Genomic DNA, 15581 nt, shown 5'->3' on the forward strand with positions numbered 1-15581 from the left:
TCTCTCCCTAAACCAACACGCAAACGTAATCGCGATTCGCAAATGGTCGGCCGGTCCTTTGGAACCAGCCTACTTATTCAATCCCTCTTTGACCAATTAACCCTCGCACTTTTCTCTATTTACGACCTGTACTTTTTTCTTTTTCTTTATTTTTTTTAATTATTTATCTTTGAGATAATTTTATTTAAGCTTTCTAGTCAAAATAATTCTCACGGCATAATTCCTTATTTTGATTCCTAGCAATGATAATTAACTTGCAAAGAAAAAAAAACAAAGACAACGAAAATCTATAGAAATGATTCCTGAATTTGTCCACCATAAATCATTTTGGTTATTCTATGAAACTGAAGAGGTTGGTTTGATAAAAACACCTTAAAAGGATGGTCACTAGTCTTTCAAATGATAATTTAACAAGGATGCTGACAAATTTTTCACGAAATGATCAAAATGATTTATAATGGACAAACCCAGAAACCATTTCTATCCATTTTCATTGTGAAACCAAAGTAAAGACTCTGTTAAACTCAAGAACTATTTTAAATAAAAAGCTTTATTTATGTCTTAATTTTTTTTCAGGCTGGTGGACTTTTCTCCCGGATTTTGCCTCCGGTCACCGAATAGACAAAATCCAGGTAATTTAGTGGCGAAATTGAAGTTTCAGATAGTAAATTGAGTTACAGCCTTCTAGGGACAGGCCAAATACAAAATTCTAGGTTTCTTAGGTTTATCAGTTTCAGAAGCGATCCGATCATCGTCTTGCATGTACAAATGACCATAACAGAAAAGGGATAATATGCAGTAACGATTCATTTGTCCGGTCGATGTTTTGGTAACGAAAAGCAGTGAGCTAAAAGTTTTACAAAAATTCTTGTTTTAGTCTGTCTATGTAATGAAGTAATCAAACTAGGATGGATAGATCTCAAATATGAAGGGCATTGGCTACATATACTCTTGGACCACTTCACTCGTTCACCGCTGCCTCTTCCTTCTCTTTCGCTTTTCCCTCTTCTGTGATGTGGAACCCCTCGATCTTGTGAGAAACCTCTTCTGCGGGTACCTTCACCTTTCCAACTGACCCATTAGCCTCAGCTTCATCTGGAGTCAAGGGCCCGGTCTGCCATATTCTAATGGTGCCATCTTCAGATCCTGAGGCGTATGATTCCCCTCCTGGCGAGAATCGCAAACAGTGAACTGGACCGTGGTGACCCTTGTTGCATGCTGCATCCAGATACAAATGGATTAACTGAGGGTTCAGAATACGAAACCCAATACAATATCCGAATGATTACAACAACACATGACAGAATGTAAGAGTTTAACCTACAAGGACTATGACTAGAAGGATTCAGATACCGTTAACTATTAGTATTGGAGTTTAACCTACAAGGACTATGACTAGAAGGACTATGACTAGAAGGAACTGCAAATTCACTTAAAACGGATATTTTTGGAACACATACCGATCTCTTCACCAGTATGGAAATCAAATACATGAACCCACATGTCTTCTCCCCCGGCAATGAACTTGTTCCCGAACTTTGTTTCCAGCGAAGCTGATTCTACTGTGCACGGCATGTTGTAGCTCTTCACCAACCCAAAGCTGGAAAACGAGTAGATTATCATAAGTCATCCAGGTAGAAACTCTACCAAAATTCAGAACAATAAAACTGATAACTTACTAATTTGCATCCCAAAACTTCACAGTAGACCCATCAGCAGTAGTGATATAACGACCATCTTGACTCACTTCAGAACTGGTCACAGATGATTTGGTTTCAAGCGTTTGAACTATTTTACCGGTTCTTACATCCCATAATCTGTAAATTCACCGGTCACTACCAAGTTAGTAAAGAAGAAAGTAGACATTATTCGTCTAAAGAACTGTATGTGTGCAATGTAAGAGACTAAAAACTATATCAAATGTAACTTTAACAGGCATGCATACCTGACACCTCCCATATCAGTACAAGAACTTAGTATGGTCTGGTCACTGTGGAGCCATGCAGCAGTTCTGACTGAACCAGGAGATTTATCCACTTCTCTTGGAGGAGCATCTGGACGATTCAAATCATATATACGAATAACTTTCTCTACTCCTCCAGTAAGCAAAAGGTGTGTATCCTGATACCATATGAATATATTTGGTCAATCGATACTCGTATTGATAAGAACCAAATGAGCTTAAAAAAGCACATTCAAGGTAAAAGGATCCAAATATTTAATGTTACAGCACCCATTAAACCAGTTTCCTTTCGGGCATGAAATCTCAGAAATTATTGAACCCGAACCAACATTAACTATATTGGAGACCACATATAATCATACAAATTAAGATCGTGATACCTAACAAGTTACAACCACGCTTGGTAGGTGAAACATAAAAAAGTCTAGCATTATTTTAAAAATCCCCTCTTACCCCAGGATAATACTAACCCCGAATCAGAAAACATTAAGAGTTAAAAAGATAGCTACTTCGAGTGAAGACAATATGTATAACAAGTGCAAGTATGATTGGATATACTGGAATACATCCATTACATTTCATATATCACATTTACCTTGCAACATGAACTTCGACAGCAGATTAGATTCTAGAAACAGAATTTCACATTTTTCATATGATGATGACAAGAGAAATACCTCTGCAAAAGCACAGGCTCGAACAATGTGCTTGTGTTCAAATGAGTGTAGAACATCTCCTGTTAATGCATCCCAAACTTTCCTGCATATAAATTTGATGCACAAAATAAAATCAACTTTTGATCAAACTAACTACAACTTAATTGACTAAACAAGCAATGACAGGAGAATGGGTGCTCTGGTGAGAGAAACACAATGTATAAACATTATTAACCTACTTAATTGTAGAAGGTATCACTGCCCATCATTACTTGTGAAAATAGATATGTCAGATATGGGATATGTTATAGAGAACCAAGATTGAGATGTCCAACGTTAAGGTAAGGAATTTAGCAAGCACAAAAGCCACTTAAAACTTGGGAAACAGACCTTATATAAGCAACGATGAGAAGAATACATGAGTGATGAATGAAAGAAATATAAAGAAAAAATAAAAGAAACTGAGCGGATACTACAGAAATCCTTGACACTTGATTATATAATCAGGTGTATTCAAAATTTTAAGGTAAAAGCACACAAATTTACAAGCAAAACTTTAATCAAAACAGTGCATTAAACTCATTAAAAGAAACAAGAAAAGCAACTGATTGTCCATCTAGGAATGGAAAAGTACAGAACTATAAGGATTAAGACATACGCAGAGAAATCTGCGGAAGCAGTTGCTGCACGCAGGGCGTTAGTATCCAAGCAGCAACTCCACACTGCGCCTTTATGCCCTTCAAATGTTCCAACCCAATCTCCAGTTTCTCCATTTCTCAGCATGGGACTCGAATCTAATCGACACAATTAAAACCTCAGATATAATTTCCCATCAAAACAACTTCAAAAGAATACCACAATATCTAAGAACACTCGTGAACATTAACATGTCACATTCTAAAGCAGGAAATATTTGTTTCAGCTGTGCCATATATCCTAATAACACGATTCACCAGATTTTCACAGCAATGACAATTAACCGTGTAAATTGTAAAGTATCGAGGTTCAACAAAAACACAGAAATTACAGTAATTTGCAGGTAAACAGTAACACCGAAAATAAGAACCCAATGCCAGTTCAACAAATCATATATAAAGCAATTAACTTGCACATTCAAACAGATAGATATACCGCAAATCACACAGTAATGAAGCAATAATATTCATACCCTTACTGGCACTGATGAGAAAGAACCCATCAGGAGTAACCGGACTGTAAAACAGATCCACCACCGGACGCGAATGACCGTGGCAGACCAACGGAACCGCCACCTTCTTCTTATTATCCATCACTCACAAGCTAAATTTAAATAAAAATAAACAAAAAAAAATCCCAAAAGTAAATATGTTTTAATTTTTCTTGATCCGTATGCCAAAACTTCAAAATCCAAAAGAACCCTAACCCTAAAAGTATTCAATTTCGGTATACAGATTGGAACCGGAATCAAAAGATGTTAACTTGGGAAAATTGTACAGGACGATGGAGCGAGAAATTGGCGGTATTTTGAAACAGGTGGGAAATTGAAAGGAAGAATCCACACCTCCTAACCCTCGAAACAACAATGGCTCTGACTGAATCAAAATCTAAAATTTAGGGGAAATTACAGGAAGAAGACGACCTTAATTTTGAAGAAAATAATAATAATTTAATCTAAAAAGAAAACTGGAAATGTTAGAAGAAGAAGAACAGAGCTGGTGTGAGACTAACGAAGGGCTAGGCGCAAGAGCAAGTTCGGCCATTGGGTCTGGATTTTATAGGTTGAGCTTTTTGGGCTTGTTTTGGGTCCGTTTCTGGGCTTTGGATCTCGGTGGTGTGTTTCTTAGGGAAAATATTTGTTGATTATGCACATGAATTTTAGAGTATGATTTATCGTCACGTGTGTAATTGATTGATCGTAGCATTATTATTGTGAAAAACTTAAATTTCAAGCATGCGAGATACTAAAATGACGTTTCTTTTATTAATTTAGTAAAAGAGTATAATCGATTGAGATTGAGTTTCGAAGTACTCCTTGACAACTAACAATTTAACCTACTAATGCTATAGTTTGTAAAGAAAAAGGGTCCGATCTTCATCCATTCATCTGTAGGAAGTGTTATCTCTGCCTCTCGAAATTGAAATTCGCACCAATCGCCTTCATCAAAGAAAACTAACATGGCGGACGGTCTCCGGAACGCAGCTGGCATCAGCAACAATAAGAAGAGACTCCTGTTTTCAAAAAGTCCTCTCCCATCCATAGACTGCGAAGCGTTACTGAATGCGAGAAGAGAGGGAGAGGGATTCAGGCATTGCAATCATGAGTTACCAATTGAGTGGTGCCCAGAAGGTCACATTGTGGGTTCTTGCAATGGCTTAATATGTCTGTATAGATCATATGTGGCTTAATATGGCTTAACATTGTGGGTTCTTGCAATCATGAGTTACCAATTGAGTGGTGCCCAGAAGGTTACAAATTCCTGAAGCGATTGTGCCAATATCAGCACCTGTACAGATCACATCTGCCTCGGAGGAAGGTTGAGTTTTGATGTGTGTGCCATAAACGGAAGCACCTATGTGACATACGATCCAGAGGATGAGGTATGCACGGTTGTTTGGAGCATGCTCACAAAAAGTTATCCGTTGCTTCTTTGGAGCATGTTCACAAAGCGTATTCGCCCACGTGCATTTGAAGCAATCAGAGACCTTAGTTTCTCGGGCAACCGGCGTCTTTGACCACCAGACCTTTATTTGATGACTAAAATCATCCCAACACTACATTGTGTCTGCAATAGCATGTACATTTAATAAGACAAAAGGTTGTGCAAGAGTTTATTTTGGCTTTTTTCAATAGGGTTTTTATCACCAATAGTCTCTGAGATTGATCAAACTCATCATTTTGATCCCTTAATTTCAAAATCAATCAATATCGTTCCTGAAATTCACCACCGTATATCAATTTGGTCATTCCGTTTAAATTCCGTCAACTATATCTGTTAGTTTGCATGTGGAACCCGCAAATCCAATAAAATTGTGACACATGGATTACACAAAATAATGGTTTTTATCACAAATGGTCATTGACATTGATCAAGCTCCTCATTTTGGTCCTTGAGTTTCAAAAATCAATAAATTTGGTCCCTAACTTTCACTACTGCACATTAATTTAGTCATTCCGTTAAAATTTCGTAAATATTTTTTGTTAGTGTGATAATATGGTCGCACTGGTCCAATCATATGCCACCACATGAATTAATTATAAAAAAAAATTATTTTTTTAATATTTAAAACTAAAAGTACTAAAAGAAATTAAAAACAAAAATTAAAAGAAAAAAAAAAGACATCATCGTCTTCATCTAGGTATGCTCAAAAAGACAAGGAACGCACTATGACACCACTAAAGATCTTGTCCTCTGTGAACTCACTTCTCATTCTCTCTAGTTGGTTATAATCCTATTGAATTTGGTTTGATTTTATCAAATTTAGATTGAATCCTATTTTCCAATAGAGATTGTGGGATGCGAGAGAAATGTCAGCGCCGAATACTCGCCAGTTGGTTCACTCTAAAAAAAATTAGTTTCTTATTGTTAATCCACTTGGTGCCATATGATTGGACTAATGGGACCACATCAGCACATTAACAAAAAATATTGATGAAATTTTAATGGAAGGACTTTATTGATGTGCGATTATGAAAGTCAGAGACCAAATTTATTGATTTTCAAAACTTAGGGACCAAAATGAGGAGTTTGATCAATGTTAGGGATCATTTGCGATAAAAACTCTTCTTTTGTGTAATCTACATGTCACCATTTTATTGGATTTGTAAGTCCCACATGCAAACTAACAGAAATAGTTGACGGAATCTAAATGGAAGGATCAAATTGATGTGTGGTAGTGAATGTTAGGGACGACATTGATTGATTTTGAAAGTGAGGGATCAAAATGATGAGTTTGGTCAATCTCAAAGACCATTTGTGATAAAAACCCTTTTCAATATCATATGTTTTCTACGTAAGTTTATTTTCTTCTCTTATTCAATAACAAATCGAAAATAAAAAAAGCCAAAAACCCCAAAAACCAAAACCTCCCACAGTCGCCGACCTAGCCTTTGGCTTTGGGATCAGTGGCAGCCCTTTTTTTTTCTTTATTTTTTTTTTTCCTTCTCTTCTTCTCTATTCCTTTTCTATGTTTCCTTCTGAGATATGTCTCAGATCTCTGAGCTTTTGGCTTAGCTTTCTCTCCTCTAAATGCCTACCCCTTTTTCCCCTCCCCACCGCACCCTTCTGTCCTTCCTCTCATTTCCTCCCCATCTTTTCCAACATATAATCAAGAATTAGGTCTCAATGTTGACTCCATCTTGACTCAAGACCCTTCAGTCTTAGCCCACTGCCGATTCGGCTTGCCGAAAAAATTGGGCAAAGTATGGAATGATTCACGTGGAACAGTGGTGTCTTACACACCCCTTTTGCCCTCCCATTCCTCCTTTTATGTTTTGTGACTTTTCATACAGGTGTGGTTGTGGATGTTGTGTTTCTTGGTGGATTGATTCAGCTCAATACTCTCAGAGCTAGTTTGTTGTTCGAGTGCTCTTTTCGGTTTGGGGTGTTGTTTTCCTTCACGGAGGACGTTGTGGCGATGGTGGAGGCGTGCATTTGCTACTTTTACTTTCGGGTTCCTTTTCATTTGTTGTTTACTATTGCCTACGAGCCTAAGTTTACATGGGCCTCCTACCTTGTCTTGACTTGGGATGTTGCTCTCAATTTACGTGTCTGTCTACTTTCTTTTTTTTGCTTTGTTTATGTTGGGTTTGTGTTTGGTTTGGACTTAAGTCCATCTATCACAATTTGTAATTCTCCCTTTCATTAATGAAGCCCCTTTTGTCCAAAAATAAAATAAGAAGTAAAGAATTTTTGTCAAATTTTTGGTGTTCGAGAATTCTCCGTATGAATAACCGTTTGTGATCTCTTTACTCTATTACTTCCACAATGTCAATTACATACTTGATTCATTCACCGATGACAAACACTGCTTAAGAGAGTCACTCTATAATTTCTCACAAGGAGTGTTTGTAAAAGCAAGTACAAGAAATAACGATTCCGTATGTTATTTTCTTTTTTGGATAGATTACCAAATTTGTTTAAAAATGAATTAGCTGGGGTGTTCTTTTCTTCAACCTTCCACTTTTTTCGTAGTTGTAGCATGTGTGTCAAAGATAAGATAATCCAATATTTCATGGGTTGGTTTGCAGTTGGTACATCAGTTCTGGTCATCCCTCCAATTTTTCTTGCTTTGACTCTGGAGAGGTCCATAGATCTAGATATAGTCTCGCCCATGGATAGAGAAAAAGTACGCGCTCTAGCGCGCTACGGCTTATGCAGTTGATCGATCGAATTAGATAGCCCTTCAGCATGTGTATTTTTTTATAAAAATAATGAGTCTATCTTCGTGCTACGACTTATGCATTTGATCGAATCAGATAGCCCTTCAGCATGTGTTTTTTTTTTTTTATAAAAATAATGAGTCTATCTTCGCATGGGTTGAACGATTATTATGATCAAATGTTTTGAAAATGGCAAGAGGGGGTGTATGATCCTTTATCTTGTGTCATTGGCGATGTAGGTTAGACATGAGAAATTAAAATTTCATTTTATTTCTATTCGATCGGGTGTTTCTATACGCTGGCTATAATAGGTTTTGACTCCACGGTCTTGATAATCAATTTGGTTGAGGTTATATATATATATATATATATCAAACAAACCACAAATTTAACCACTATGGAGTGACCCGGTGGATAGGACGAATTTCAAGCCCGTATTTCACATGGTACGTTCTAAGTTCGATTTTAGGTGCGTGTGAATCACACGATGGTGGTTAAGGAGAGGCTGAAATGCCTCTATGATCTATGAGTATTCTTAGCTCCTGAAAAGGTAAACTACCGTAGTAAAGCTAAAAAAAATAAAAATAAAAACAAACCATAAATTCATATATATAGTCTTTATAATGTGAGTCGAAGACAATACATTCTTCAACTAAATGGAGACAACTACTAACTTCATAGAAAACTACTCTATAGTTGATGCTTTGGTCATTACTCTCCAAAATCCTGAAGCTCTCTGACTCTTGCTTATGATAAGATGGAGCAGAAGAATTTCATGTACAATATGTTAGTCTCGATACATATTTAATCGTTGAAAATTGTAAATTTCAACCGTTTGTATCAATTTTCAGTAATCAAATATGGATTTGCATTAAGTGCGTGCAACTAACTCAAGAAAAGTGTCATATCTTGTATACTATCGTATTGGATCTTTAATTCCGGAGCAATCATTGGAATATGAATAGAAATGTCAATGAAATATGCATGGATCGTTTTATTTCTACATTTTATAAAAACACCCCACACTCAAAAAATATCTTCAAAAATTCCAACTTTGCCCCTTTTTTTTTCTGAAGACACCCCCACCCCCATAAAGAAGTCAACATCAAACAAGCCTCTCGACGGCCACCTATCTTTGAATACCTCTGTCATCGACATGGGCATAGCCAACAAATCCCATGTCGTTGGTAACAACCCAATGAACCCATCACCTCAACTCATCCAACTGGCATCACCTCCTTCGCGAAAGTAGTCGGTCAACACCATCTTACCTGTCTCTGATGCTTAAGTTTATCGTCCAGCATCCTAACTTGCCCACCCCATCTCCAAATTTTCTATTGCCAAACTTCACCAACCATCCAAATTTCCAAATAGGTTGAAGAAGTACGTGCAAGTTGTTGGGGACTGAAGAGAGGGCGAGGGAGAGGGAGAGAAGGAGGGGGGGGGAGGGGGGGTAAGAGAGAGAGAGCGCTACGATATGGTGTCATGGTGAGAGGTTGGTTTTTTGCCCTAGAATTCTGTGGTGGTTGGCTGTCGACATGTGGAATAGTAGGGGGTGTGGCTTTTTTCTGTGCTTCTAAGGGCTGGTTTGGTATTGCTGTGCTATGAAAAAAAGTTGATTCTGCTGTGCTGTGAGAATAAGCGGCTGTGAAATAAAGCAGCAGAGTGTTTGGTAAACTTTTTTGTAAAAGTGCTTTTGAAAAAAAAAAACGGTATTATAGTGTTTGGTAAACTTTTATGTAAAACAGATGTGAAAAAAGCCGATTTTTCAAAGCTGGGTTTTGCAGCTTCTTGTTTTTGGCTTTTTTTCACCCAAAACTGTGAAAAAAAGCTGAAGCTGAATGTTTACCAAACACAAAAACAGCTCCCAGCTTTTTTTGATACCAGCTTTTTTCAGAATCACCTCAGTACCAAACCAGGTCTAAATTTAGTTTTAAGTAGGGGTAAAAGAGAAAGTTGATGCAAAAAATAGAAACGTAGAGTTTTTTCATAAGATCAGGATCCGGCTTCTCTGCCGATCCAATTCCCATTCATTCCTATTCCTTTCTATTTTGTGCTGTCATGGTTAAACACGTCAATATTTTATATTAATTTTTTTTATAAAGATAATAAGATAAAAAATAATAATGATATAAAATATTTACGTAACTTAAACTGTAACCGCACAAATAAAAAAAAAATGAAAGTGTATTAGAAGGGCACATAAAGCCAGGTCCATAAGATCATGGGTTGTTAATTACAAAAGTCAAATCCTAAAGATGTTTATCGGTACAGTATATTTATACATAGGTCGTACCTAGCTATCTCTTCATTACATCAGCTCACTGATTCAATTAAAAAAATCTGAAAAATGTACTTATCAATGATTAACTTGATGACGTAAACGTGCAGTTTTAATATATCGTCTGCTAAATTAAGGTGGTAAACAAAAATGAATTCGAGAAGATATAACGTGTAAAATAAAATTCAAAAACACCTACCTTGCGGCTAAAGACGCGTGGTGAGTTGGCTATGTCGTATATAACACCTTTAAGACATAGATAATTCAAGAATTTGTTCCCTAGCCGTCTGTTTAAAGAAATTTTTAATTATGATGGAAACATAAATAGTAAATTACATGTTTTTATGTAAGTAGTAAAAAAAATTATTTTTTAAATTATTAATTTTTTGACGCACATATCTTATTATTTATATAATAACATGTGATGTCCTATCCAAAAAAATCTCTCGCCTTTTTGAGTGTTTCTCAAATTTTTCAATTTATAATTTAAAAAAAAAAAAAAGTTAGATCAGCAAGTTGACTTTGAATGATGTACAATAAACTCTTCTTCTCCATCCATCTAATTCACGTCTCAAATTAAGGAGCTTATCCTCCAAATTCCAGACTTTGGTTTCTCCAAAAAATGTCCATAACTCACAATCCACGCCAATGGCTTCCAGTCCTGCTCAATCTCCTCTTCCTCCTACAGCTTTTCGACACATCAAACGCCGACGTCGGCACTGCTGCCCAGTACCCTCCTCCATATTTACGTAAGTACACGCTCGAGCACATACACGTGTAAACGACTTTGTGAATACATATGTTCTGACACTTGACTGTAAATACATGTGTTTTATATAGCGACGGAATGTTTTGGAGGCGATTCGTCGCAGTTTCCCTCGAGTAATCTATTCGCAGCGGCCGGTGACGGAATATGGGACAATGGAGCGTCGTGTGGGAGACAGTACTTGGTGAGATGCATAAGTGCAGAAGAAACGGGGACGTGTGTTCCGGACAAGACGATTCAGGTGAAGATTGTGGACTATGCCGGAAGTATTAACAAAGCATCGGTTTCCGGCACCACCATGGTCTTGTCCCAAACAGCCTTTGGATCTGTTGCTAATTCGACGGCTAGATCCATTAACATTGAGTTTCAACAGTTAGTCCATCCATTTCTCTTCACCTCAGTTCCTCTTTATATTCTGTTTTGTTTTGATAGCTAGAACATCTTAACTATTCCTCTTAATTTGCTATCTGGGACAACATTTAATTAAGGGTAAAGGAATTCGTTGCTTTGCTTAATTGTATGTATTTGATTATATATGGCTCCATCCCCATGCAAATGTGGATTAGGCAAGTTATTTAGGGTAGAGTATCAACCTCTTGCACTTGAATTCGATCCCCTTCGTCTGGGTTTGAATGCTCTAATATATCTCCCTATTAGAAAAAAAAGAAAAAAAAAAAGAAAAGGAAATTGGCCAAATACCTACAGTGAATGCACTTAAAGAACCGCAGATTTTGACCACATTGTACACCTTTGTGTCTGCCTATGTATGTGAATGTGCATAAAGAAGGGACGGGGCATCTCTCTTCCTTTTTCTTTTTTGAAAGGGAGAGAGAATAAAATGCAGCGGCACGTCACGAACTTCTTACTGATCATTTTTGAAATCTCAATTACTAAGATGATCATCTTCATTTAGCATGTCATTGATATCTTATAGTCATTATAAGTCTTTAAGATCACTATGTTGCGGATATTAATTTTAATCATCTCAACTATTAGGAAATTATTTCTGATTGTTTTAGCTAGTTTCTCTTTGAAAGGGATATTATACATACATATACATATATATATCTATAATATATATAACTCCATATATAGCTGGACAGAAGCTGCGTATATTTTCTCCATATGAAGGATGTAAGATTTGTGTTTCTATTTTTTAATGTTCTTGTTTTTGTTTTTCTATGCAGGGTATGATATGGAAGATGCAGAAATGATCAAGAGTGGGTTTGAATTTTCAATCATATTCTTCTGCAGCAGTGGAACATGCAGCTGATGGCGGAGAAACTTCATGTGTTTTTGTATCGTATTTATATTTTGATAGGGCAGCGTTTTCATACATCTTTTTTTACTTTTCACGCATCTTTTATTAATTTATAAGGAAAATTAATGAAAATTATTTGAAAGTAAATGGTAAAATAAATAGTATCAGGATTGATTTTTTAGTGTAAAAATATGATTTTTCTTTAAAGTAAACAGTACCAAGAGCTTTTCGTTAAAGTTCCCTTTAAATCATTTGATCTTCTTCAACTTATTCGATTTGACAATTAAAAATTATGAAGAGCGTGTGAAAAATAAAAAAATTTGTGAAGATAGCACCACCCTTTTGATATGGGTAGAATCTAAAACCTTTTGAATTTTGTTTGGTCATCCGTAAATTGTAGATTTAAACAAATGGAAATTTGATTATTTTGTTAAACAGTGTGTACAAAAATATGTCATTTTCTATTTTATTCTTCGTTATATATATAGTACTTTTTATTACCCAGGAACTTTCCTTCTGCCTGCTGCTCTTTGGAAGCTACCATATCCTGTCGACTAGTCTATGTTTGGTGGTGTGAATTAAATAATTTTAGCATAACGTTGACATCTATTAACTAATATAGTTCGATTATTTTGGTTAATTAATTAAATTGATTGAGATCATTAGGGTATATTCTTCTCCGATCCTTCTAGACGTATTTTTCTTGTCGAAATTCTTCATGTACGCGTTTTACTAGTTTGCCACAAGAGTTGCGCCACATGTATTCCAAATCTGCAAAACTTGAATTTTGCTAATTAATTGCGCGTATCGATCATTGATTTACTCCGTCATCTATCTACATCAATATTAATATTATCAAATACTTCAACGATATAATTGTTGAGTGGTTCATATGGTTTTAACTATGGGAACTTCCTCTAGATCCTTTAAAATTGAACTCACTAATCAATACATTTGAACTGTTAAAATTTAATCCAATAGTTATAAACAGAAAGTTCCCTTAAAAGTTATAATAATTGTAATCATTAAATTAAATTTGAATAACTCAAATTCCTTAATTAATGAGTTTAATTTTGATGGATCGGAAGAGGATCCGGTTACTTAACCACGTAACCCTTAAAACAATTAGCAGTGCCCGGCGCCCGCAGCAGATTTTTCACCACCGTCATCATGCATATGATATCATGTAGCCCCAGTGCAATTATGAATCCCAGCACTATCCGCATGAAATGTGCAGTAGGTGTCTGTGTCAGCTGCACAGTGGACTGGACGTGTGTGTGTGGATGCGCTGCACAGTGGACTGGACGTGTGTGTGTGGATGCGCTGCACAGTGGACTGGACGTGTGTGTGGATGCTTGACTTGTATGGAATATAGGTACGTGGAAACTAATGGCACATGCATGGGGTCGGGGGATGCACGGTAGAACTTCAAACGAGTCAAATAAGCCAGAGACTGGTAGTGATCAGATGACTCTAAAACATCAAATCTGGGGGCCAGGTCATAATGTAATATTCCAGCGTAGTCAACACGTTCACACGTTACTTTTTTTTTGTATCTGATGGAATTTGTAGCTGATCATCGGCAGTTTGTGGTGTTTGTAACTCAATTATAAGGAGTCGTTTTATATACGATTAAATTTATATGAATAAGCACTATTGTTGCCACTATGTGGAATTTTTCATGTCAACGGGTCGATAATCTACTCCAACAATATCAATATTATCCCCACTTAACCATTTGTACAATTCTCAGATGTAAAGTTTTATTACAAAAAATATCGATGTTAGTTAGAGTGGAGTAATTCTATATAAATTAGTCTTTGCCCTTTTCTCTGTCCGATGGGGGACATAATGGGATTCCAACAATCCTTCGCACGTGAGACCTCATTTTATGGATCACACGTTAAATTTCACACATTGACAATCACGTAGAACTATGTCGGGACTCATCTAATCACGTGGCATCTTTGGCCTAGGTGAAGCCATATCAGGACTCACCAATCATGCGTGGTCAATGAAAACCCACCCAATCACGTGACAGTATAAGCACGTCTCTCTTGGTTCTGATACCATCATAACTATGGCGGATTCAACCATAAGAAAACAGAAAAGCTTAAAGTACGAAGCTATGGAAATTGCACAGAGAGAGAGAGAGAAATAGGAAATTGCAAAAGAAGCTGATGTACATCCAAAACAAAATCATCAACAGTTACATTAGTATCCAGCTCTATTTATAGTAGCTGTCAAAGCTTCTAGCATCTATCAAACTTAATGACTAAGGAATCTAACAAAACTAACTACCTTAGCTGATGTGTACAAAACATGAAATGACTCAAATACCTCACCATATATTTCCTCTGTTAATAGTTGACAGTGGCAGAGTTAGAAAATTTATTAAAAAAAAATCAACCTAAATTAACAAAAGTTAAGACAAACCAAAACAAAATCATCTAATCACACAGAATCCTTAGGTTTGCCAAGTTGATTTCCCTATTCACGAATTGGGGTGCCATAACAATGCATCTTCATGCAGAGTGGTAAGTTTTACTAATATAAAAAATTTAGTTCAAGAAATGACCACAGCTATTACCATATTTAGCATCCATATTACCATTTTTATATCTTATGATCTCTAGAAACATACAACAACACTCAAAATCTGCATATTTGTAAAATTTTTGTCAGCTTTTATTTCATTAAACATCCAGTTGGTAATGGTCATGCCTAGAGAATAAATATATACAAAATCAAATTTGAACATATACAAATACGCAATCTGTTAATTTGAGAAGGGTCTGTCCGAGCCTTTGTAAAAGAAAGGGAAGAAATTGTGGCAAGAGATGGATTACATCATGAAGAAACTTATCAATTTCAATTCTCTTAAAATGGGAGTATGAGAAGAGAGACGTTTTCTTCATGTCTAATCATCTTTTAATTCCCTCAAAATAGAAATAATTATCCTTTACCTTGAGTTTGAGGAGAATTATCCATTCCAATTTGATTTGTGTTTGCTTTAGATCAAGTTGATGTCTACAAATGAACTCCATAACTTGTCGTTCTAATGCCTCTGAATCGGTTCGGCCACAATCATAGGGCGCCGTTGCACGATCCGGCCACAATCATAGGGCACCGTTGCAAGAGGAAACGAATGAGAACCTGTGAAGGAGAATTTGGGCTTTTCTTTTGGCCCAACGATGTAATGTATTTGCTCGCAAGTCCATTTCATATTTAAACTTTGGACATTGGACCCACGTTTCTAAATCTCTTATTTTTCATATGAGTAATGATCTATGAC

General features: G+C 36.3%; 2 protein-coding genes across 2 annotated transcripts; one reads left to right on the top strand and one right to left on the bottom strand.

Moving 5' to 3' along the window:
• Positions 1-789: 789 nt before the first annotated feature.
• Positions 790-4346, bottom strand: LOC103939133 (serine-threonine kinase receptor-associated protein-like). The gene is made up of 7 exons (XM_009349189.3): positions 3788-4346; positions 3278-3413; positions 2641-2722; positions 1946-2121; positions 1680-1817; positions 1461-1600; positions 790-1218 (listed from the first exon to the last, which is right to left on the bottom strand). Exons 1-7 carry the CDS (start codon positions 3906-3908, stop codon positions 962-964), a joined length of 1050 nt encoding a protein of 349 aa, XP_009347464.2. The 5' UTR covers positions 3909-4346; the 3' UTR covers positions 790-961.
• Positions 4347-10788: 6442 nt separating this feature from the next.
• Positions 10789-12467, top strand: LOC103939807 (EG45-like domain containing protein). Its single transcript, XM_009349920.3, has 3 exons — positions 10789-11008; positions 11100-11397; positions 12213-12467. Exons 1-3 carry the CDS (start codon positions 10882-10884, stop codon positions 12217-12219), a joined length of 432 nt encoding a protein of 143 aa, XP_009348195.2. The 5' UTR covers positions 10789-10881; the 3' UTR covers positions 12220-12467.
• The last annotated feature ends 3114 nt before the right edge of the window (positions 12468-15581 follow it).

Source organism: the organism of the source record quoted next, unplaced genomic scaffold (genome assembly GCF_019419815.1).
Source record: "Pyrus x bretschneideri cultivar Hongxiangsu unplaced genomic scaffold, Pyrus_bretschneideri_v1 Contig44, whole genome shotgun sequence".
Lineage (NCBI taxonomy): Eukaryota > Viridiplantae > Streptophyta > Magnoliopsida > Rosales > Rosaceae > Pyrus > Pyrus x bretschneideri.